The sequence below is a fragment of the Pipistrellus hanaki genome, assembly GCF_964339955.1.
Source record: "Pipistrellus hanaki genome assembly, chromosome: 15".
Classification (NCBI taxonomy): Eukaryota; Metazoa; Chordata; class Mammalia; order Chiroptera; family Vespertilionidae; genus Pipistrellus; species Pipistrellus hanaki.
The window spans coordinates 15,129,890-15,152,690 of NC_140517.1; the positions used below are offsets into that span (position 1 = coordinate 15,129,890).

Genomic DNA, 22,801 nt, shown 5'->3' on the forward strand with positions numbered 1-22,801 from the left:
TGCAGATGGTACCTGACTTGTAGCTGTAAACTGCTCTGCTGCTCTCCCTTACCCCTCCCACCAATTCTTTGGTAAATCTCCTTCAAGCATGAGTTGTGGGGAAAACAGCTAAGATCCTCGAACAGAGAAATAAAAGGAGAAGATGATCATAAGCAAGAGGCAGGTGAAAATCTACTAAAAAGAGACCTAGGCAAGGAAGAAGACTAAAAGTATCACATGTAATCCTCTTCAGCCTCAAAGAAATTACAGATGGCATGACCAGTCTTTAGAAAGAGCTCAAGGATGAGATACAAGTGTTCAAAGAGCTGAGTGAACTCAACAGAGCCCAGGAAAACAAGCAGATGGGAAAAGGAAAATTCAGACATGAGCAGCATTCTTATTCTGGGTAGATTAGACACACTCCTGTCCCTCCTGAAGTCTTAATAAGATAAAAGTAGAAATGTTCAAAATGAAAGAAGCCCAGAGCAATAAAATAAAGGAAGGAGAGAATGGTGTAACCAAATGTTGAGAGCTTTAAGCAAATTCTAGATGCTAGAATGACAATCGGGTGGGTTGACAAAAAGCCACAAAAACCTGCAGCCTGGAAAATTCTCCATCGAGGCTGCAAACACATGGCAGTCATTCAGCCCAGTAGCCTGGGCGCAGAGGCAACAAGTGTGAGCAGAGCATTGAAAATAGAAGGATTCCATGTGCACCGGACAGCTGTCCCATCTGACCCCACGCAAAAGACATGGGCAGCTGGCTTTTATCTGAAGCCATAAAGGTAAATAAGCAACCAATCAGAATGTTAGTTGCTTCCCTAGAGCAACCAATCAGAATGTTTGGGGAAAGTTAATGTGTCTCGTGTGAATGTCAGCACCGCAGAGTAACCCCAGGTCTCTGGGGTGTGTCCACTGCCTGATCATCCCTCTCGGCCCAGAACCTGTTCTGTAGACCAGCCCTACCACAAGAATTGAGAAAATGGCCACCTCCAGATTGTTGAGAGGCCAGGGTGGGTCAGAAACTACTGTTTCTTGTCATAACTCTTGTAGTACAATTTGGCCTTTTATATTATTTGCATGTATCACTATAATTAAAACATACATATACTTTAAAAAATGAAGAACTTCTATAAATCAATTTAAAAAAAATACCAATAATACCATGGAAAATTAGGCAAAGGAAATGAACAGAGGGTTCCCAAAAAAGAAAAAATAGCTCTTAAGTATATGGAAATATGCTCAATTTTAATCATAGTAAAAGAAATGCAAATTAAAATTACTACAAAACACATTTTTCTCCTATCAGATTAGCAAATAATAAAGATTGGATAGTGCTTGGTATTACAAAGGGCGTATGGAAACATGGATTCCTCTATAGTGTTGGTGAAGTGTACATTGGGAGACAATACGGTAGTAGCTATCAGAATTTTAAATGCCCAGACCTGTCTGGATAGCTCAGTTGGGTGGAGCAATTGCCCGTATACCAAAAAGGTTATGAGTTCAGTTCCTGGTCAGTGCATATACATAGGTTGGCTTTTTAAAATAAACACTACAACCAGTAACAACTGGGAGGTGGGGTAAGCATTAGCTGACTTCATCCTCTTTATAGCTAGGTGTCAATAAGATACTATCTAAAGATGAAACTGCTTAATATTTAACTGTATTTTTTATTGATCATAAAGGGGTAACAATAATAGTAATATTTGGCATTCATATAAGGTAAGCACTGCTCTGAAGACATCACATGTATATTGATTTATTTCATCCTCTTAAAAAGACCCTATTTTACAAATGGAGAAACAGAGGTTGAGGAAAACCAACTAACGTTGCCCAAATTCATAGAGCTAGTAACCAGCAGGCCAGGATTTGATGCCAAGCCATCAGGCTCCAGACTCCATGATTTTAGGATTAATCTGTCTTGTATAAGATTTCTTTCAGGCTTCTTTCTGAGAAAAAAATTCAAACATGATATTTTGAAATAAATGAATCTAACTCTATTTTTGTAAATTTTTGTTAGTAGTCATCCGTTATGTCTGGACTAATGCGTATCAAGTATGAACTCTGAGAAATAATATATGGTGAAATTTTGGATAAGTTTCTAACTTCTTCTTTGTGCTTTAACATATAGTAATATAAAAATTTTGTGGATGTGTATCTTTTCCACAAAACAAAAAAAGTAATTTATCGGGGGCAGGGCGGGAAGTGATTAAGCCAATCTTCAAAGATACTTAAACACCAAGCACGGAGGTACCAAGTGCTGCAGATGCCATTGTCTACATTGTGGTCTGAATTGTGTCCAGCCAACTGTGCCAAGCGGCCAGCCAGGCTTTCAGATGGGATTAGCCAACTGAAGAGCCATTACCCTCTCTCTGACTCTTGGATCAGGTGATTGGCAGTATCACCTGGAACCATCTAACCATGCACTGATGCACACAGTTAAATAACTGAAGCTTGAAACTCAGTGGAGAGGGAAAGCTCTGTAAACAGATTCGCCCTGTGTACATTCCTCCCAACTACCTCCGGGCACTTGCTGCAAAACCAGGAGGTGGCTTTTATGCCAGTTAAATGTGGGAATCGAGTGATCCCTTTTAAAAAGCCAACTCATAGCCAGGCTTCCTATGGGAAGGTGTTACTGTGGCCTTGGTATCAAGGAACACATGGGGATTTGAATCAAAGAGAAAAAAAACAAGGGAAATCTACCCAGCGAACTCAGCACAGCTCCGGAGTGTCGTTTGAAGATGACCAGAAAATAGCAGAGAGCAGATAACCCTGTGCTGAAGAGTTAGGATCACAGGCATCAGAAAAGAAACTACCCAATCGGACCCTTTCTGGGTCATCCTCTACAGAGCCCCTCCCCCTTGCTTTAGCGAGCCTTTCTGAAATTCTTAAGCAAAGAACTTTTCCCATTGCCTGGGAAGAGCATTTTACAATCTAATTTATTTTCAGGTAAGAATATTTTTACAATGGCTATTCATTGTAGATTTTCCTTTTTACAACTCTAACTTGATTACCTCGCAACTCTTATCAAAATCTCTTCCCTCAAACAATCCCCTCTCCAGATTTTCCTTGGTTTCATTTTCAACTAATAAAATATGTATGCACACACATATAAATATCTATAATATTGATAAATATAGGTAACTATTGATATCAATATAAATATATTAGCTATTTAATCGTGTAAGTGGGGATACCTAATTATGGACAAATAAAGTCATATATATATATATATATATATATATATATATATATATATATATAATATACAATATATATATGTGTGTGTGTGTGTATACACATATATATATTTAATAGTAACATGAATGTGTGGATGTATGTACATAAATAAATATATTTAAATAACGTTGGCCGTCCTGTTTCATGTATCAGGTTGGAAATGCATAGTACAAAGGTTGGTAATTTCCCCTAATCTTATTTGTAGCCTATTAAGCTGGAGATTGATGAAGAAAAAAATCTTCTGATCAAATTTGATCCTACCCACAAACGCGATCTGAACAACTGGGTGGCAGAAGAAATTCTAGCCATCAGGTACCTGGAGCACCCTCAGGTAGACAACCTGAGCCTGCGTGGCGAAGTGCATTACCCCAATCTGAAGTTTGAGACCATGGACCTGGACTTTGGCTGTATCCTGAACGACACTGAGGTGATCCACTACGTTCCCATCACCAACTGCAGCCCACTGACTGTGAAGTTTCGCTGGTTCTTCGTGATGAACAACGAGGGAAGTCAAATAAGGTACCGCCAGCAGAGCTGTCCTGTAGAGCTTTTTCCTGCTGTCCGTTTTTGTGTTGTTATTTTTTTCCTCCTTCCTGCTTTGCACTGGGTTCCTATATTCTGCGCACTGGTCTCGCATGAATACTTTTGGCTCTGGCAACTAATTATTGACAAAAATAACGAAGAGCCTAATCTCAAGGTCCCTCCTAGATTTCCAAGCAAGAAAAACAGACAAAACATCTTTGAAAGCCCCAGTTGCCACCAAATTAACAGAGTAATTAATATCCATAAGCCTGCTTTAATTTTGAATCTAGTAGCTGGATCATTAGAAACTTGTCAGTAAAAAAAATGAAGTCCCTAAACAGTTTTCTTAATAAGCATTTCAAAGCCAAAGCATGAATTACATAGCACAATACACGGAGCATGTGCTGCATATTTCAGTGGGTGGGTGGGTTTTATCCTGGCATCGTAGTACATATGCAGTGGGAGGTGGTGAGTGCCGAAACGGAAAAGCTATCTTCACAATATTTATGTTTAGAGGTATCTCTCTCTTGTTCAATTAAATTTAAATTCAACGAGGACCTAAATCCAGACTTAATTTGGAAAACACTCGTTTTAAAAAAAAAAATCAACAGCCTGTTTTATTTATTTATTTATTTTAAATATATATTTTATTGATTTTTTACAGAGAAGAGGAGAGAGGGATAGAGAGTTAGAAACATCGATGAGAGAGAATCATCGATCAGCTGCCTCTTGCACACCCCCCCACAGGGGATGTGCCCGCAACCAAGGTACATGCCCTTTGACTGGAATCGAACCTGGGACCTTTCAGTCCGCAGTCCGACGCTCTATCCACTGAGCCAAACCGGTTTCGGCAGCAGCCTGTTTCAGCCGGGCCGCAGGAAACTTTTCATTTGGGTTAGCCTCGTTGGAGACCAGGGCCAATGGGCTTCCGCCTATTTCTTCATTTGGGTGTTTTGACAAGTGTTTTCAGCACTGAGCGCTGAGTGGCCATACTTAACTCAGGAAGCTCACGTTTCCTGGGCTTGTGGGTGCAATCCTCATCCTGTCCACGACAGCCACCCTATCCTTCCCAGCACCGTTACCATGGTAGCGATGGCTTGCTCTGGGTGCTTTCCATAGACAGCGAAGGACGACCTAGCATAGCCAGGCCTTGTCCACGCTGGTAGGTGGCGCCCTTTGCCTCTCCGGTATTCACTCGTTCATTTTATCAGCTGGACCGAGGGTCAGGCCTGAGCCATGGAACCTGGTCTTGAGGTGTCAGGGGCTGTTTAGGTTTGAAGTGAAATTCCTCAGAGGATGCACATTTAAAGTAATCATGGAGAAACCAGCCAACCTGACCTAATAAGCTGCAAGCACCACATTCTGTGGAGCTGTTCTCATGTAACAGCTAAATGAGTCTCTTCCACCTGGGAGCAAGGGCCGGGCTTTATTTATTTATTTATTTTTGAGAAGCCATTTCCATAATTAAAATAATGACATTTTGAAAGTACGCTTGACCAATACTAGAGATGATATGCTGTAATTTTCTTCTGCTTTAAGGATTCATTGAACCAATCTTTTGCTTTCTTCCAACTGGCCCACACCAGCCTCAGGCTCCGCCCTCTTCTCCTCCGGCCTCTCCTCTCGGGCCTCTGTCCCGGGAAAGGCATCCCTGTCCTGGAGCTGAGTCACCCAGCTCCTTCCTCGCCCTAGCCGCACCACTTCATCAACTCCATCCCCAAGTTCTACCCAGCCCGCCCCCTAAAGCCTCCCATCCCCATCCCACTGTGTCACCCCCCAATTCAGCTCACCATGTCTCCTGCCTGGCCCATGGCGACGGCCCCTCCCTGGGCTCTCAGCTGTCACTCCTGCTCCACAGTCCGCTGCCCGCACAGTAGCCAAGGGGCCGGTGTGGCACTGCCTGGGTCTTCAGCCTTTCATGACACCCCTGCTTCTTAGGAGACAGTACAGGACACTTCAGCAGAGCGAGTGCCGGTCCTGCATTTCTCTCTGGTTTCGTCTCACCTCACTCTGCCATCTCCACACTGACCTCCCTTGCGGGCCTCTTTCCGGCCGGAGCTGCTCCCATCTGACTGCTCGCTCTCTCTCTCTCTCTCTCTCTCTCTCTCTCTCTCTCTCTCTCTCTCTCTCCCTCTCTCTCTCTCTCTGCTGGAAGCTCTCCCCCTCTTCCTAGTGAGCCCCTTCCCCTGTCGTGTCTCAGCTGACACATCCTCTCCCAGGAGGCCTCCTCAAGACCCTCCCTCAGATGAGAGCCCCTGCCCGAGGCTCAGGGAGCCAGCTCCCTGGGGCCTGGCCCCACCTGTAATCATGGCTCACTGTCCAGCTCCCCAGGAGGCCAGAGGGCACGTCTGTCCCGCTGCCCGCGGTTCCCAGGGCCCCGCACGGCCGGCGGCACAGAGTGTGCGCCCTCACAGGGTCGTTTTTAATCCGCTGCTCCCCTGCTCTCGTGTGCTGAGCGGAGAATGGTTGCATAACTGGTTGAAGATTCTTTTCTGTCAGCTTCCTGGCACCTGCCAAATGGAAAAGGTTCAAGGCATAATGTCACCTTGAATAGCAAAAAAATAAAAAATAAATAAAAAAAACCAAAAAATGCCACCCGCCTTCCAGAAAGGCTCCCTCGGTGCCCGCGTCAGAAAAACATAAAGAACTCGCTGGCGAAAGGTCACTTTTATCAGCTGGACCAACACTCACCTTTTTTTCCAATTATAATTCTTCTCAGCACCGCAGTTAGTAAACGAAACAAGAGGATAAAGGAGGCTTTTCTTCTTCTTTTATTGCCGCAGGGAGTGAGGATGCCTAGATTCTCTATATTCCTTCCTGTGGCAACACCCATACCTCTGCCGTGTGTGTGTGTGTGTGTGTGTGTGTGTGTGTACATGCACATGTGTGTGTGTGATTTTGTAGGCAACTTTGACTCATGTATTTAAAGAATCCCTGTTGTTTGAGCATTTTTTTCAAGTCGGCCCTCCTATCACATATGGGAACAAAAATAGGAGTAACATGGACTAGCATGCTAACTAACACTCAGGGAGAGGGAAAGGCAGTAATTAGCTTTGAAACGTGCTCCTCCACGCGAGTCCATGTGTAGGACAGGGCTCTGGGTGACTCTGGTGGAGGACAGTCTGTGCGCTCACACACACCACACACACGACACGTATGAGGAAGCCGAGCGTGCACCCGGCCCAGCCAGCCCATGGGGATAAGCCCACGCTGGAACCAGCCTTCGCTGCTGAGCGGCCAGGGAGAGCCAAGCAGATGCCGGCTTGGCTGGTACCTCTGCCCAGGCTCAGCGCCGCAAAGCCGAGGCGATGCTAGAACTTGGAGCGTATGAGCCAAGCGGTCTCCAAGGACAGCTTTGCCTTTTTACTTCCAAGTCAGATTATAAATAAACCGAACGCGAGGGCCTGAGGGAGCCCAGCCCTGGAGCAAGGGAGCATGTGTTGTTCGCACATTGATTTTCCCGTGATGAGCATAAGTTGTCCAATATTGTGATTCGGAGAGGAGAGGGGAAGGACTGGAAGGGGGTGGAGGAGGCCTCATTTTCTGGATGCTTCCATCTGTCTCTTCATCATCCCTCAATTTCTTGCCAGTGAACCTTTTCTAAGATGTGATATATCAATGGTGGTTGAGATCGTGGGCTGTGGCTGGACACGGCTGTTTAAAATCCGGGCTCTGTCCTTCTGGCCATGTCTTTCTGGACCATCCCTGAGCTTGGGTCTACTCAAGTGTAAGATGGAGATAATGTAGAAACCTAAAAGAGTTGTTGTGAGGATTAAATGAGAGATGCCTGTAACATGTCTCTGAGATAGGAAAGGAAGTCAGGAATTTATTCCCTGAGGGTGCCTTCCTCTCCCTCATACCAAGTGCTGCTAAGTGAAGTGCTCTCCAAGATCCTAACGCAGGGCCGGGAACGTCCGGCCAGGCCCCCAAAATCATCCGGTCTAGCCCTGCCAAGGCATTAGGGGTGAGTTAAGTGTTTGACCAAATATAGCAGGCTAATTTTTAAAATTTTTTAAATACTTATATATATAAATATATATATTTGTATTGATTTCGGGGAGGAAGGGAAAGGGAGAGAGATAGAAACATCAATGATGAGAGAGAATCATTGATCAGCTGCCTCCAGCACACCCCTACTAGGGATCAAGCCCACAACCTGGGATCCTACTGTTCTCAGGCTGATGCTCTATCCACTGAGCAAAACTGGCTAAGACAGCAGGCTAATTTTTAAGTTGATAATTTTGTATGGCCCGCAAGTGATGTTATAAATATCCAATGGCCCTTGGCAGAAAGAAGGCTCCCCTCTCCCCCTGTTCTAAAGGGTTAGAGTAGTAGGGTCCTCAGACGCCTAGATGAAGGACCCAGGCCCCCATTTTCCTGACCAAGAGCAGAAATCCTTCCCCTGAGCCAGGCTGCGCTCATCAGGGCTGGAGCCAGACCTAGCAGGTGACAACCCGTGTGGCTCAGGAGGGCAGGCCCAGCGTGCCTCCCGCACTCCCCACCCCTCCCTGCAGCCCGCAAGCCCAGACCCATGATGAGTGCAGGTCCTTGCTTTGCCCACGTGTCCAATAAAAAAAAGTAAATATGTAGGGGATCAACTAGAGACCCTTCCTGGGGCAGCCTTGGGAGGTGTGGGCCGGTGACAGCAGGGGCACGTTAGGGAAGGTGCTGAGGTCACAGGGCCACCTGGGAGTGGAGTCACCCCCATTCAAGGAAACATGAACAGGACACGCTGGCTCCACAGACTCCATGACTGCAAGACTCTCCCAGTTCAAATGGGTTTCTCCTGGGATGTTAGGGTTGGAATCCAGGTCCCTTAGTGAATACCCCGTTGAGTCCTGGGCCTCTGCCTGCCCACAGGAGAGAAGGAGCCTCAAAGGGAGGAGGCCCTGGGATCTTGGGTGGGCAGCAGTGGGCATCCCTGCAGTAGAAGGAAACTTTAAATCAGGAGAATGGGCCTCACCTAAGAATGAGCCCACCTCTGCCCCGACAGGCTCTTGTGAACAGAAAGGACGTGGCCCGGCCCTGCTTTGACCTCCTAGCTTTTCTGTGAAGCCAGGCGGGCCTAGAGTGACCGATCTCCTGGCCAACATTGGCGATCCCGGCCTATAGAAATGTGATCACGTCCTATTTCAGAGCCAAGTTCAGGACTATTTTCTAGACCTATTGGTTCCCCCCCTTCACCCCTTCTCAGCCAAACTGATCAGCCCTGGTTGCTAGGTAACTGTTACCTTAGCGACAGAACACTCCAAAGGGTTCTGAATGGTTATTTGTGCCCACCGGATACTGGCAGTCAGCAGCAGGGCTGTGAGCCCGACCTGCCATGGAGGGCCTGCTGCCTGCTACCGCATCCGCCTCCGGGCTGATGCTGGAGCATCTGTGCGGGCTGCTGCTGGGGATTCCCAAGAGCTTAAGACACGGCCCAGGTCCCCCTGCGTTCCCCTGGGGGATCCTGGTGGGCGCTCTGGTGGTGGTGGCTGTGAGAGCAAAGAGACGATGCACTTCAAGGAGGCGCCAGGTAAAAGGTGTTCTGCCCGCCATGGGCAACATAGTGAGAATATTGGGCCAATGACCGAAGCTGATGTCAAGCCACCTGGCGTGGAGGCCAGTCCTCTCTTGTTACAGACCTTGTGTTTGAGGGCCCTGAATCAGTACCTGGGCAGGCAGTCACTTCAGGATATGGTTGACTTACAGAAAACAGTATGCAAGAGCCAACCTCCTAAACGTTCCTAAGTGACTAATGCGAAGCCCAACTCAAAAGCCTCAGGGATTGATGGAGAACAACTTCAGAAGAGCATAATGGGTGATTTGAACAAAAATACATGATCCAGAAAGTTCAGAGCTCCTCTCAGAAGGAATTATGGGATGGGAGCAGAAAACCCGGGAGAAGGAGAAGGAGAAACAAAGGCTGGAGCCGTCAGATGCAGGAATGGAGCAGGCCCTGCCAGATGGAGTTCCCCATCGCTGTCAGTGGCCGGAAACCCAATGCCGACCAGCCCCAAGCCTGCCTCCCTTGAAGATCATGTGGATGACAAGAAACTCTGGATCCCCACAAAAGAGGGAAGCAGAAAGCATGGATGCTGGCATCCATGTGTCCCAGGAAAATCGGGGATTAGCCAGACAATTAGCGCTTGCAGCAGAAATAACGAGCCTGCAAGCTGAAAAAGCATCTTTGCAGCGTGAAAATTCAAACCTAAAAGATGAGATTCAGCCGCTGACGCTGAAGCTGAAGCTTTGAATTCTGCCCGATACCCGTGAAGATGCGACACAACTACAAAAACAACCAATTGAGACGGAAACACACTATTTCTATTGACTTATTTATTTAAATAAATAAGTCAATAGAAATGGAAAAAAATTTAGGGGACACATGGTTCTTTATTTTTCTTGCAAAACAAAAACAGATATAATGAATACCACAGGGCAGGTTGGGGGGTGGGTCCTTGCACGCAGCCATCCCAGGCTGCACAGTGTGTGGGTTGAGAGCCTGGCCTCTGAGGCGGGATCATGCTCGGCCGTCTTCCCCATGTGACCTTGGCAGGCGGCTAAGTGTCCCTAAGCTGCAGCTTTCTCATCTGAAATGAGAGGGGTGATAAGGGCACCTCCCGTATACAGAAGTGTTGAGGAGCCATGCCGGTCACATAATACATGCTCACTAAACGCCAGCTCTTATGGCCATCCCTTTACTGAGGAAACTGAGTGGATTGGCGCCTGTGATGTTAACTCCAGGCCACATTTTGAGAAGCAGCGTCCCAGAGGCAGCTTTGACACACTGTCTCCTGTCATCGGTCTGAAGCCAGTTCAGGCCCCGGGGAGGCCCAAGCTTTGGTCTGTTCCATAAATATCCTTCTCTTTTCCCTGTAGGCCCTACCCCTCCCAGAACCCTTTAAGCTTCTGCATCTTTATATTTTCCCACCTCCCAGAGAAGTTTGGATCAGAGACAAAAGCAGGCACGGAGCCCTGGAGCTAAAGGGAGCAGCTCTGATGAGGGATCACAGGGGTCACAGAGGAGCGCCACAGGTCAGGTCCGAAGGAACACGAGTGCTTGTCTGCCAGGGCTGCCATACACAGTACCACAGAGTGCGAGGCTTACCCACAGGATTGTTTTCTCACAGCCTGGAAGCTAGACACAAGATCAAGGTGTGGGCAAGGCTGGTTTCTGCTGAGGGCCATGAGGGAAGAATGGGTTCCAAGCTTCTTTCTGGCTATGGATGACCCTTCTCCCTGGGTCTTCCCTCTATTCATGCCTGGGGCCAGATTACTTCTTCTTATGAGGACACTAGTCATTTTGGGTTAGTGTCCATCCTAATGACCTCATTTTAACTTAATTACTTCTGAGGCCCAGTCTCCAAATATGGTCATTTTCTGTAGTGTTGGGGTTTAGGACTTCAGCACATATCTTTTGAGGGGGACCAATTCAGTCCATTTCAAATCAGTAAATACAGGAGGACACATTAGAAAAGTAAAAATGCCCTGATAACAGAAGCCCATAAGTCAGGGACAACTTACCAAAACTGATTATACATATATATATGTATAATCCCAATGGTTTCATAACCATTGAAGAAATTAAATCGTTTCACATCTTGGTATAATAAAATACTAAGTACTGATAGTTACAGGCAAGTTCTTCCAAGGAATAAATAATTCCAAACTTACCCAAGTTCTTTTCAGAAAATAAAAATAATAAAAGGAACTATTACCCAACTCATTTTATGGAATCAGAGGGAAGAAACGAATCAGATTTGTAGAAACTAATCTTCATACCAAAACCTGCTCATTAAACCAGGTCAGAGACATAAATATTTCAGGTCATTCTCACTCATTAATTCAAACTATAAATGCAAAATATTCATTAAATATTAGCAAATTGAGTCTAGGGAAGAATAAAAGGATGGGATGTCATGATCAAGTTAGGTTAATTTCAGAAATTGCAAAGTTGGGTTCCACATTAGAAAGTCTAATGATTTAACTTCTCGCATTAACACAGTAAAGAAAAAAAACAAATGGTCATCTCAACAGAGTAAGGAAAAAAACTAAAACTAAACAATGACTCATGGGAAAATTCCTTAACCTGACCAAGGATAACTTGAGAAAATAATAAAATGTTAAAATCATTTCAGGAAGATATGAAAATAAATAAAGGAGACTAGATTTGGAAAGAAAGAAAAGTGGCATAATTATTTACATGGAAACTCAAAATAATCTACAGGTAAATTCTTAGAACTAGCCAAAAAATTGAGTGAGGATGGTAGATAGATATAAATGTGAAAGGCAATTTTTTACACTTGAAGTACACATAGGACAAAGCCTTGATGGTCTCTGACCAAGATACGAAAAGCACCAACCTTATGAAACTATTGATAATTTCTGCATTAAATTTGAGAACTTTGAGTCATCAAAGTAACACCATAAAATAATTAAAGGAGAAGTTGCGAACTGAAAGAAAGTCCTAGAATACTCGTTATCTTCAAATTACAAGTGTAAATAATCTATAAATTATGCCTTTGAAGAAAAAAAGCAAAAAATTCCATTTGAAAATGGGAGGTAGTGGGTAGGTACTTCACAGAAGCGGAACTAGGAACGGCTGATATAGAGATTCCACCTCATTAATAATATTGAAAAAGGAGGTTAAAACAATAGCTAGACACCACAGCACACCCACAAGCATGGGTCACATTAAACATGACCACACCAGACATGGTGGAGGCTACGGAGGGACAGCAGCTCGGGCATTGCCAGCGAGCCTGACCACTGACTGATAGCAATCACTCTAGAAGGCAATTTGTCATTCACTGGTGAAGTTGACCATGAACATCCTCAAAACTCCACCCAACCTCCTAGCCATTATGATGTGTGTCATCTTTCCTCAGTTCAGCTTCTCTCCCCAGTACCCACCAGGCCAGTACATTCCACCAGTTTTTCCTCAGAAGTTTCCCAGACTCCATCCTTCCTCTCAGCTCTCCTGGCCGCCTCCTTACCCAGCATGCCTCCCTCCCATTCCTACATACAATGCTAGCTAGCTAGCTGCTTCCTCCTGGTTTCCCCAGAGCCCACATCATGTTCAGGCTACCCGTTCATCATCTCATTCATTCCTTCCGACCTTCTGACGCCCGCCGCTTTGCAAGGCCAAACTTCCTGCCTGTGTCCTCCCTCTCAGCCGTTGCCTCTCGCTTTCTCTCGAGCTCTCCCTGTCTTTGCCCTCAATGCCTGCACCCCACGTCTGAGAGAGCCCTCCTCTACATCCTCTCGTTTCTTCCATACGAAAACAATATCCTCCTCTTCCCCATTCACTCCCCAACCCAGCTGGCTTTTGGCCCCTCCCTTAACTGAAGCTGCCTCACTGGACAATCAGAAATGATTTCATGACTCCGCATACTCCTTGACATCGGCTCTATTTTTAGTGTGAAATTGCATCGTATGTGGAAAAAAAGTGTATATAACACGTAAGCACGGTTTAAGAATAGGAATGACATGAGCATCCATGTTGCATCACCCCCATTGTAGATAGGACACCACTAGTAAATGTTGAAACCCCTTGTGAAGGAGAACAGCGTGAGGTGGGCCTCCAGCAGCCCTGCTTATCCTCCGTGTTGGCCCCTAAAGTCCTCCCAGGCCTCCCCTAGATGGGCTCATCCATCCAGATTCTCCTCTCCCGCTGGGATGGGCCAGCTGGTTTATCTGCTCACTGGATCACATTCGCCTGGAGGGCTGTTGGCCACCTCTCAAGCCTGAGCTTCCTTCCAGAAACAAGTCCCTGCCTTTGGGGTTGGCCTGCCAGGGGCTCAAGGCCAAGCAGGGCGAGCCATTTCACTCACTTCCTATTTAACTTGGAAGTGACCTCCGTATTAGGGATTACCTAGTCTGCCTCTATTTGCAGTTCAGCTTAGTCCAGTCTCCTGAGAAGCCATATTTGTTACTCCAAGGAGAAATGAATTGGGATGTTTTTCGTTTCAATGGTGTTAACAAAACTTCTCATACAGTTTGTATGTTATGATAGAAGAACTCCAGTTCCCTTATTATAAATTCATTCTTTTTGAGGCTTCTTCCCAAGGTCCCCCCTATTGGTAGAGGGCATCCGCCTTCTAGGCCTCTGAAGCAATCAGTGGGCGAGTATCCGCCTGAATCTGAACCCGAGTTAAAGTGATGTCCGCTCGGTTCACTTTGTGAGCTGATTCTTAAAAGGAGCGCCGTTGTCTTATCTATGGGCTCATGTTAATTAAAATCCCCCAAAGAAGCTACATCTGCTGAGATCAGGCCTTAGAAGAAATTGACTTTCAAAACGGTCCTGTTTTGAGGAAATATTTCCAAAGAGCTTAGAAGCTGATTAAAAGGGACAGCTCGCAGCTGCGTCTCCGAGAGCACGCAGCAGTGGGGACCCCTTCTGGAGCTTTTGGGGAAATGGCCGTTTCTCACAGAAATCCCTCCAGAGAGCTTCAGGGCAGATTCTGGGCGCATTCCCCTGCGCTTTTCCTTATCTAATACCAGAGTACATTCCAGGAAGTACGTTCTGTCTTCGTTATGTCATGGGTTTCAATTGCTTTTAAAACGAAAGGCCTGCCTACTTTGTGAGTCCCTGCCGTGGGCATGGTGACATGGAGGAGAAGCCCTCCCCGGTGGGTCCGGTGGACTAAGTAAAGGTGTTAAGAGTATGAGCGTCGGAGCGAGGCTAACTTAGCTCAGCCACCTGCTCTGTGAGCCTCGGTTCTGTCATCTGAAGCCTGAGGACCATCCTAGCACCTTGTGAAGATTTAATTACTAGGCAGTCCTCACTTAATATAATGCCTGGTAGAGAGTGACAGTAACTGCAGACTGCAGTTACTTAATTAGGGCCTGTCTTAGTCCGTGCAGGCTGCTATAACAAAAAGTGCAGCTCCCAGAGAGCTTATGAACAAACATTTATTTCTGACAATTCTGAAGGCTGGGAAGTCCAGGATCAGGGTGCAGACAGATCCGGCGTCTGGTGAGGACCCACACTTCCTGGTTCACTGATGGCATCTTTTTCCTGTGGGTTACTTGGCAGAGAGACAGGCTAGCTTCCTGTGGGCTCCTTTGTAAGGGCACTAATCCCAATCAGGGGGGCTCTGCCATCAGGACCTAATCACCTCCCACAAGGCCCACCTCCAAATATCATCACCTTTGGGGTCGGACCTCAACATCTGAAATCTGGGGGGACACAAACATTCAGACCAAACAGAGCTCTTACTTTTATCGCCATTCCCGTGACCTCCTTGCCTCCGTCCTATACGTCAGTGACCCGCAGCCTTGGCTACACACTAGAATCATGCTGGGACCTTTTCCTGACTCCAAGTAACTCGGAACGCCTCCGTGGGCGGTCAGGTATCGGTTGTTCTTAAAGTTCTGCAGGTGATGCCATGGGCAGCTGTAGTGAGGATCACTGTTCTAGAAGCTCCAGTTCCATCTCCTTTTGAGAATCTTTAAAAATCCAGCTTTTAAAGGTCTGAGTAACTTGAGTTACTCACTTGTTCCAAGAGGACCAGGTTCTCCTAACCCTTTTCCCTTTACAGAGAGCTTCCCCTCTGACCTCGCATCCTTTCCACTCCTCGCCAGGAGGCACCGCGCTTCCTCAAGGGCAGTGAGATAGCTCCTCCTCATGAGGATTTCCCCAGGCAGCCAGGGGAGGTGCCTCTCGCCCTCCTCTGAAGCCAAACAGACTCTCCTCTCATTTGAATTTCAAAACTGATGGCAGTTCCCACCCATCCCAGCACAGGGACAGCTCGTGTGCATTGGGTGTATAGCATGACCCCGGCACCCTGCCGAGTGTGTGACAGGAGCTAAACCACACAGCAATCAGAGGAGGAGGGTTCCATCACTCACACCATACCCAGGCACGTGGTGTGTAAATGCGGAAGCCAGAATCCAACCCCGAGGCTCGTGTCCTCAGAGCCTTGCTCTGAACCACTGTGCACTCTGCACACCGTGCTGCTGAGCCCTGGAACCCTGAGCTGCCCCCGTTCCTGTATCCCTGACTCTGACCCCGTGGCTCTGAGTCCCGTGAAGCAAGTGTTGGCTTTCTCACCTCTGGAATCATACAATACAAGACAAGACAAGACAAGACAAGACAAGGCAAGGCAAGGCAAGGCAATACAATACAAGACAAGACAAGACAAGACAAGACAAGACAAGACAAGACAAGACAATACAATACAATACAATACAATACAATACAATACAATACAATACAATACAATACAATACAATACTACAGTGGTTCCCTAGAAGCAGAGCCCGAGCCTAGGATGGTGATTTCTGGCAGGTGATTTATTGAGGGAGGGCTCTCAGGAGGAATTATAAGAGAGTAAAAGAGACAATATAGAGTGCAGGAGAACATTATGGGGAGGTGTGATTTCAGATGTCTTGCCTCTGCTGACCCGGGGGAGCTCTGGAGTGTGAATTGCATCAGAGATTATCCCACGCAGAGACAAGGAGGCTGGGTCCTCACCCTCATCAGACACCCTTGCCTGCAGCTCACACCTCCCGGGCAGCTCCCCAGAGCCAGGGCAATGCTCCAGAGAAAGGTGCAGCCAACACCCACAGCACCCAGGGGATGGCACACCATTCTGGTAAAGGGGTCGCAGGCAGTGTGCCCATGGTATCTGCTGCAGTGGTGACTGTAAAAAATTAAATGGCGCATGAGCCACACATAACACACCTGCAGGACCCTTTCAGCCAGCGTAGCTGGCTTCACCCTCTGGACACGCCCAGAATCCAGGCTCAGTGAATGAATGAATTAGAAGTCATTGTGTCCACTGCAAGACTGTCCCTACCCTTTTTTTTTGGGGGGGGGGGGGGCGCCTCATTTGCAAGGCACAGACTTTAGTGGAAAGCCACCATACACCATTCTACCTCCAACGATTGTCTGGACGACAGCACAAAATATTAACTGGAACACAAACATGTCCTTTGGGGTTTTATTTTGATGGGCCACTGCCTCCCAGGCAATAAGAGCGGCGGACATTTTTTTTTAATTTTCAGCACAAAAGAACGTATTGACCCAAGGTTACCAAAAATTGAAAATAAAACACGGAGGGAAAACTGCTGAGGCCAAACCAGCATATCTGATTGACAGTGTGTCTGACAGTCACATGGTTCCGTCACAGCTAAAGGGCACGGTCGGGGGTGGGCTCTTCCCTCGCTCCTCCGATGCATCTGAAGTGGGTAGCTCTGGAATTGGACCAATATTGATTTTTATTTTTATTTTATTTTTTTGCTAGTTTGCTGTGCACTGTCTTTTAAAAATAACTGAATCTAATCCTGTTTGGGTCAGCATAACAGGAACGTAATCATCTGTTCCTGAGGATAAAATGAAATCTGGTCCAAAAAGACTCTACCAGCGTTCTATTTCAGCTTCGTGGAGCAGGTTTTCGCCTCTGATGGTGCGCGGAAGCCTCCGCTATGATAAAGGTTCGGCCGTCTCCTGTGGCTTGACTGTTAGCAGCAGGGCTGCCTGACTGCTCTCCTTTGCTCGTTTCCAAAGAGACCTCTCACTTCCCAGTTATCCAGGCACCATTGTCACCTGAGGTGTTGTTTGTCCTCAGGTCTGCGGGTGGATCTGCTGCAGCTGTGTGTCTTTCCTATTCAGATATTCCCATATGCTTTTAAGCACTTTATTCATAGTATTAAAAGCTGGAGCCCAGCTCCTATGGCTCAGTGGTTGAGTGTCGACCTATGAACCAGGAGGTCAGGGTTCATTTCCTGGTCAGGGCACATGCCTGGGTTTTGGGCTTAATCCCCAGTAGGGGGCATGCAGGAGGCAGCCCATCGATGATTCTCATCATTGATGTTTCTATCTCCCTCTCCCTTCCTCTATGAAATCAATAAATATATACTGTATATTTAAAGCTGGAAACAGCCGAAGTGTCTGTCAATAAGAAAATGGATAAACACTCTAATCAGCTATTATTGCTCAGTGATTAAAAGAACAGACTACTGCTCTGGCAATAACATCAGTGAATCTAAAAGCATCCCACTGTTCTGCCCAGCCAGTGTTGCTCAGTGGTTGAGCATCAACCTATGAACCAGGAGGTCACGGTTCGATTCCTGGTTGGGGCACATGCTGGGTTGCGGGCTCAGTCCCCACTGTGGAGTGTACAGGAGGCAGCCAATCAATGATTCTCTCTCATCATTGATATTTCATCAATGACTCTCATCATTGATATTTCTATCTCCCTCACCCTTCCTCTCTGAAGTCAATAAAAAATATTTTAAAAATAAAAGCATCCCACTGTTTGAAAGAAGTCAGATACAAAAGAGTGCATATTAATAAACCCATGTATGTGCAGCTGTCGGCATGTCTAGTCCACAGTGCTCAGGAGCAGGTGAGTGTGCGGAACCAAGGGACTGGGTAGGGGCACAGAAAAACTTCGGGGGAGGATGGAAATGTTCAGTGTCTTAATGTGATCGTGCTTTTGCAGGTGTATGTGTATTTGTAAAAACGCATCAAACTGTATGCTTACCATGAATGCACTGTGTATGTAATTATACCTCGGTGAAAATTGATTTAACAGGTGATACTCGATATGGCAGAAGTCACAAAGTTGGCAAAGGAAAGGGTGCATGCTAGAGAGTGGACAGTATCTTAAAAGAGTGCAGATAAGATGATCTGAAACTTAAGAGGGAGGAAAACGCCCATGGCAGGATGGGACAGTGTTGGGTGCTTGGTGTAACAAGTGACATTTCTGCTGGGCCTCTGAGACAGAGTGAAGTGCGTGCGGGGCCAGAATGAATATGCAAGTGACATTGGGTTGATATTAATATAACGGTCTGAGACATGGGAGGGGAGGAGTCTCTAAAAGCCACGTGCAGCCTGAGGGGAACAGGAAGAATGGGGGTGACCCTGCCACTCCGGCCTTTGTGACATCCAAAGGCCTTTCCGGTCAGTGAGACCTGGACAGTCACCGATTTCCCCCTCCATCCTCTGCTCGGAGGAACTTGAGTGGCAGTAGAGCCAACTGGCTGGGCCAGGACCTGGGTGGAGCAGTAGGGGGCCCAAGAGCAAACCTGTGGAGGCAGAGCCCTGCGAAGGCTGAGCCGCACCCACAGGGCCAGAGGCTGAGTGCCCCACCTTCCTCGCCCGAGTCCTGCCCTGCTTTCCGGGTCTCTGGGAGCAGGATCCTGGTACCCATTCATTCACAGCCATGCCCGAGGGCCTGCTGCGTTCCAGGCACCGTATTAGGATGAAGCAGATACATCGAGCTCACGGTCCAGCAGGGACAGGAGACTTGAGGGGAAGCTCAGGGGCTTGTGGGTACTCAGAGAAGAGAGACTCCATCCAGACCGGGAAGGGTGGTCAGCAAACTTTTAGGAGAAAGTGAACGTCAGCTAAGATTTGAGCAAGGGAGGCTGTAGGGCAGTCCCTTCTAGGCCTGCCAGGTCTAGGATTTGGAATCAAGAGCCCACCCAGGCGCCCACTTGTACCAGCTGGTGTGACTGTCACTTGCCCATGAGCTTGTAGGTTTGTGATGAGGCTGGGGAGGCCCGACCGTGCCTGCCTGCCCCAGATGGAGTCCATCCCGGGACCTCAGCCTCTACCAGCTCGCCAGCAGTCTCCGCGATCGAATCCCCTGAGATGGATCTAAGTGATTTTGTTAAGTAAGTGCAAAGCCAGAATGGAATGATTTTAATAGCATTCTTCTCTCTGCACTTACTTACCTTCTCAAACTACCCCTCGTTTATTCATCCAATCAGTCTACAGTTTAATGAGCGCCTTCTGTATGTCAGGCCTTAGACCAGAAGTCACTTCTGCTCTCAGTAGGCCACACATAGTCTCTTGAGTCCTGGGGGACTGAGCCCTTCCTACCATGGTGCCCTCTCCATCTGCCCAAGGCCCACCACCAGGGTCAGGTCAAGGTCAGCAAGCAGAAGAGGATATGACAACTCGTCAAGCATTACACCCTCACAATGAAATGCTCCAATAAATGATGCAACTTAACATTGAGCACGGGGGGAACACATCCAGATGACCTGGGGGATCGCCAGAGCCTCCAGACCCTCCCAGAGCTTTTTATAGATCGAACGCAGACGTGACAGGCCAGGAAAGAGGGCTTGGGCCTGCAGGAAATCGATCAGCCTGATGCCCTGCACTGCTTGCCTGGGGCGGGGAGTGGCAGAGTGCTGCTCGGCTGACCTCTTGAGAAAAGCGTCCTTGAGTGAGAGCCCTCTTGTTTGGGGCAAGGGGTGGTGGGAGGAAGACGGGGTTATCGTGTTCTGATGGCTGTCAAAGCAGTAATTCTCTACATTTCGTTCACTCCCAGGAGCACCCTTATAGATGAAGACACTTGGTTTAAAGAAAAAGAATGCAGAAGAACAGAAGCGTCCAAGCTGGTCAACTCAGACGTACGGTTTCCTTTGCCTGGGGCGGGGTGGCAAGTCCAGAGTCCTTTCTGTAAAACAGAGGCAGAAGCAGGTCCAGGAGCAGAGGGGCCAGCGGGAGGGGGGTGGTGGCGGGGGTTGGCTGTGATGAGGCTGCGAAACTTTATCCGGGTCACATCTCAACCAAACACCCGACACAGAGCCCAACACCTCAGTGAGAGCGCAGACACCTCAGCAGCAAACGCTCTCTAGGATGGAAAAGCCAGTTTCCTCTGAACCTGAGGGACCTCGTGCTCTTTGCATCCCCTCAATGAGGCTCTAAGAGGAGAAATATTTTCCTCGGTGATTTCCCAGTAAAAACAAAGAGGGAATCAAGGGATTTTACATATTCATATCCTTAAGCTCTCCTAGAATAATGACTTAGGCAAATCATTGGAGATGCATAGATTTGCATACAAAGATGTTTGTTACAACACTTTAGAAATAGCAAAAAAATTGGAAAAATAAAGTAGTGTATGTCCATGAGGATAAACGACTGCAGCTGCAGTGCGGGATAAGCAAGCATTGCCACCCTCCTTAAGAAGGAGGATGCATTGGCTTAGCCTCTCGACATACGATTTGGTGAGAGTGTCAGAATTTAAAATGCACGCTTCCTCTGCGGGGATATTATTCTCCACATACACCTTTACATTTACATCGAGACATGTCATTGTTCTCATTCATTGCAGCGCTGTTGGTAAAAGCAAGAAAAATTGCAATGGCTCCATAATACGAGACCAGTTAAATACACTAAATTTTATCTGCAGAAGAATTATACTATGAAATTCTTTTGCAGAAAATGAGGAAGTTTTTTATATATTGACTTGGATCAATCTTTGATATATTAAGTAAAAAATACTACATGTTCCATTTTTGTTGTTGTTATTCCTCACCCAAGGGTATTTTCCCATGGATATTTAGAAATAGAGGAAGGGGAGGGAGAGAGAGAAACATCATTGTAAGAGAGATACATCAATTGGTTACCTCCCACATGTGCTCCATCCAGGGCTGGGGATCGAACCTGCAGCTGAAGTATGTACATAGGTATGTACTATGTATGTACGTATGTACATGCTCTTGACCAAAATGGAACCTGGGATGTTTCAGTCCATAGGTTGAAGCTCTAGCCACTGAGCAAACCCAGTTAGGGCCAATTTTTTAAAATTATTTTAAATGATTCTTGTAAAGAATATTTAGTTACATGGGAAAGCACCACTCATAATATCAACTGAAAACTCAGAATATAAATATATATACAAATATACACACATATATTCATATATCTACAGTATAATCTCATGGTTGATTTGTATTTCCCTATTTTAATGTTTCTGTATTTTTCACATTTTATTAGAATGAGTATGTGTTTGTATATAAAACACTTGTCTTTGAAATGTTAATTTTTTTCCTATAGCTGAAGATGATTGTCAAAGAAAACAGAAAATTGAAAGCAAAAATCCTCAAAATCCCACCATTTATAGAAAAAAATATTACTGAAATTTTAGCAAACAGCCTCCCAGATATATCTATTTGCCTATGCAAATCTCTGAATGAATGTGCACATGCTCACATCTTCCAGGGTGATACAATGGCATATCTCATTTTACATAAATGGAACTGCTTCTTCACTCAATAATCTGTTGTGTGCATTATTTCTAGTCCATAAATACACATTGCATCATCCTTCATGAGTAGAGTACCACATACACTTCATTTAAAGTGATCCCTTATTGATAGGCATTTAATTGGCTTCTAAAGTCTTGCTACTTTAAATAACGCTGCAGTAAACATCCCTGTACATACATTTTGTCCAATTATCTCCATAGGAAAAAAATTGTCCAATTATATCCATAGGGAAAAAAATGTATTATAGAAGTACTTCATAGATATGTCAGTTCTTTCCAGACCACCACAATAAAGTAAATCTATTATATAAAAGTCCAGTGACTGAGGCGACTGGAATGACCCATAGCTATGACACACATTGCATCCGGCCAACCGGCCCAATTGGGGATGGGGCCGGCCAGCCAACCTCCTGTGTGTCCCCTTGCCCTGGCTGGCCCCAACTCAATCGGCCCCAATCAGGGCGGGCTGGCCGAACCCGACTAGTGCATGAATTCGTGCACCGGGCCGCTAGTAAAAGTTATGTTTACACTATAGTGTAGTCTCTTTAGTGTGCAATAGCATATGTATTAAAAGAAACAATATACATACCTTAATTAAAAATTACTTTATTGCTAACAATTGTTAACCTCTCTGAGCCTTCAGGGAGTCATAATCTTTTTGCTAGTGGAGGGTCTTACCTTCAATTTGTAAAAAAAAAAAAAAAAAAAAAAAAAAGCAAGCAATATCTGCAAAACACAATAAAACGTGAGGTGCACTAAAATGAGATACGCCTGTATTCTTGAAATATACACAACATGCTTCATTTTTCTTTGTGATGGGGAGAAGCACATTGATGACCCCATTGTAACTGCTTGCTAACTTCCCCTCACACCTCTAATTTTGAGGGATTAAAAGGGAACTCTGCTGAGACAGAAAGAATAGAGCCAAACCAGAGCCAGGTGGAGTTTCAGGAATCCCTATGGCTCTCCGAACAGAAAGAGAGACTTTCCCTTGGGATAGAAGAAGTAACATCTCCTGGGCACCAAAGTCACCTCACACTAATTCTTATTACTGCCCCACGTTAG

General features: G+C 46.2%; 1 protein-coding gene across 2 annotated transcripts in view; it reads left to right on the forward strand.

Annotated features, from left to right (window-relative positions):
* The window catches only part of HYDIN (HYDIN axonemal central pair apparatus protein), a 326,576-nt gene that overhangs the window by 191,866 nt on the left and 111,909 nt on the right, over window positions 1-22,801 (forward strand). For both annotated transcript variants that reach the window (XM_084906677.1, XM_084906678.1), the window contains exons 24-25: window positions 3,424-3,737; window positions 20,015-20,096. In XM_084906677.1, coding sequence (XP_084762803.1) covers window positions 3,424-3,737; window positions 20,015-20,096 — 396 coding nt within the window. The remainder of the gene's footprint in view (window positions 1-3,423; window positions 3,738-20,014; window positions 20,097-22,801) is intronic.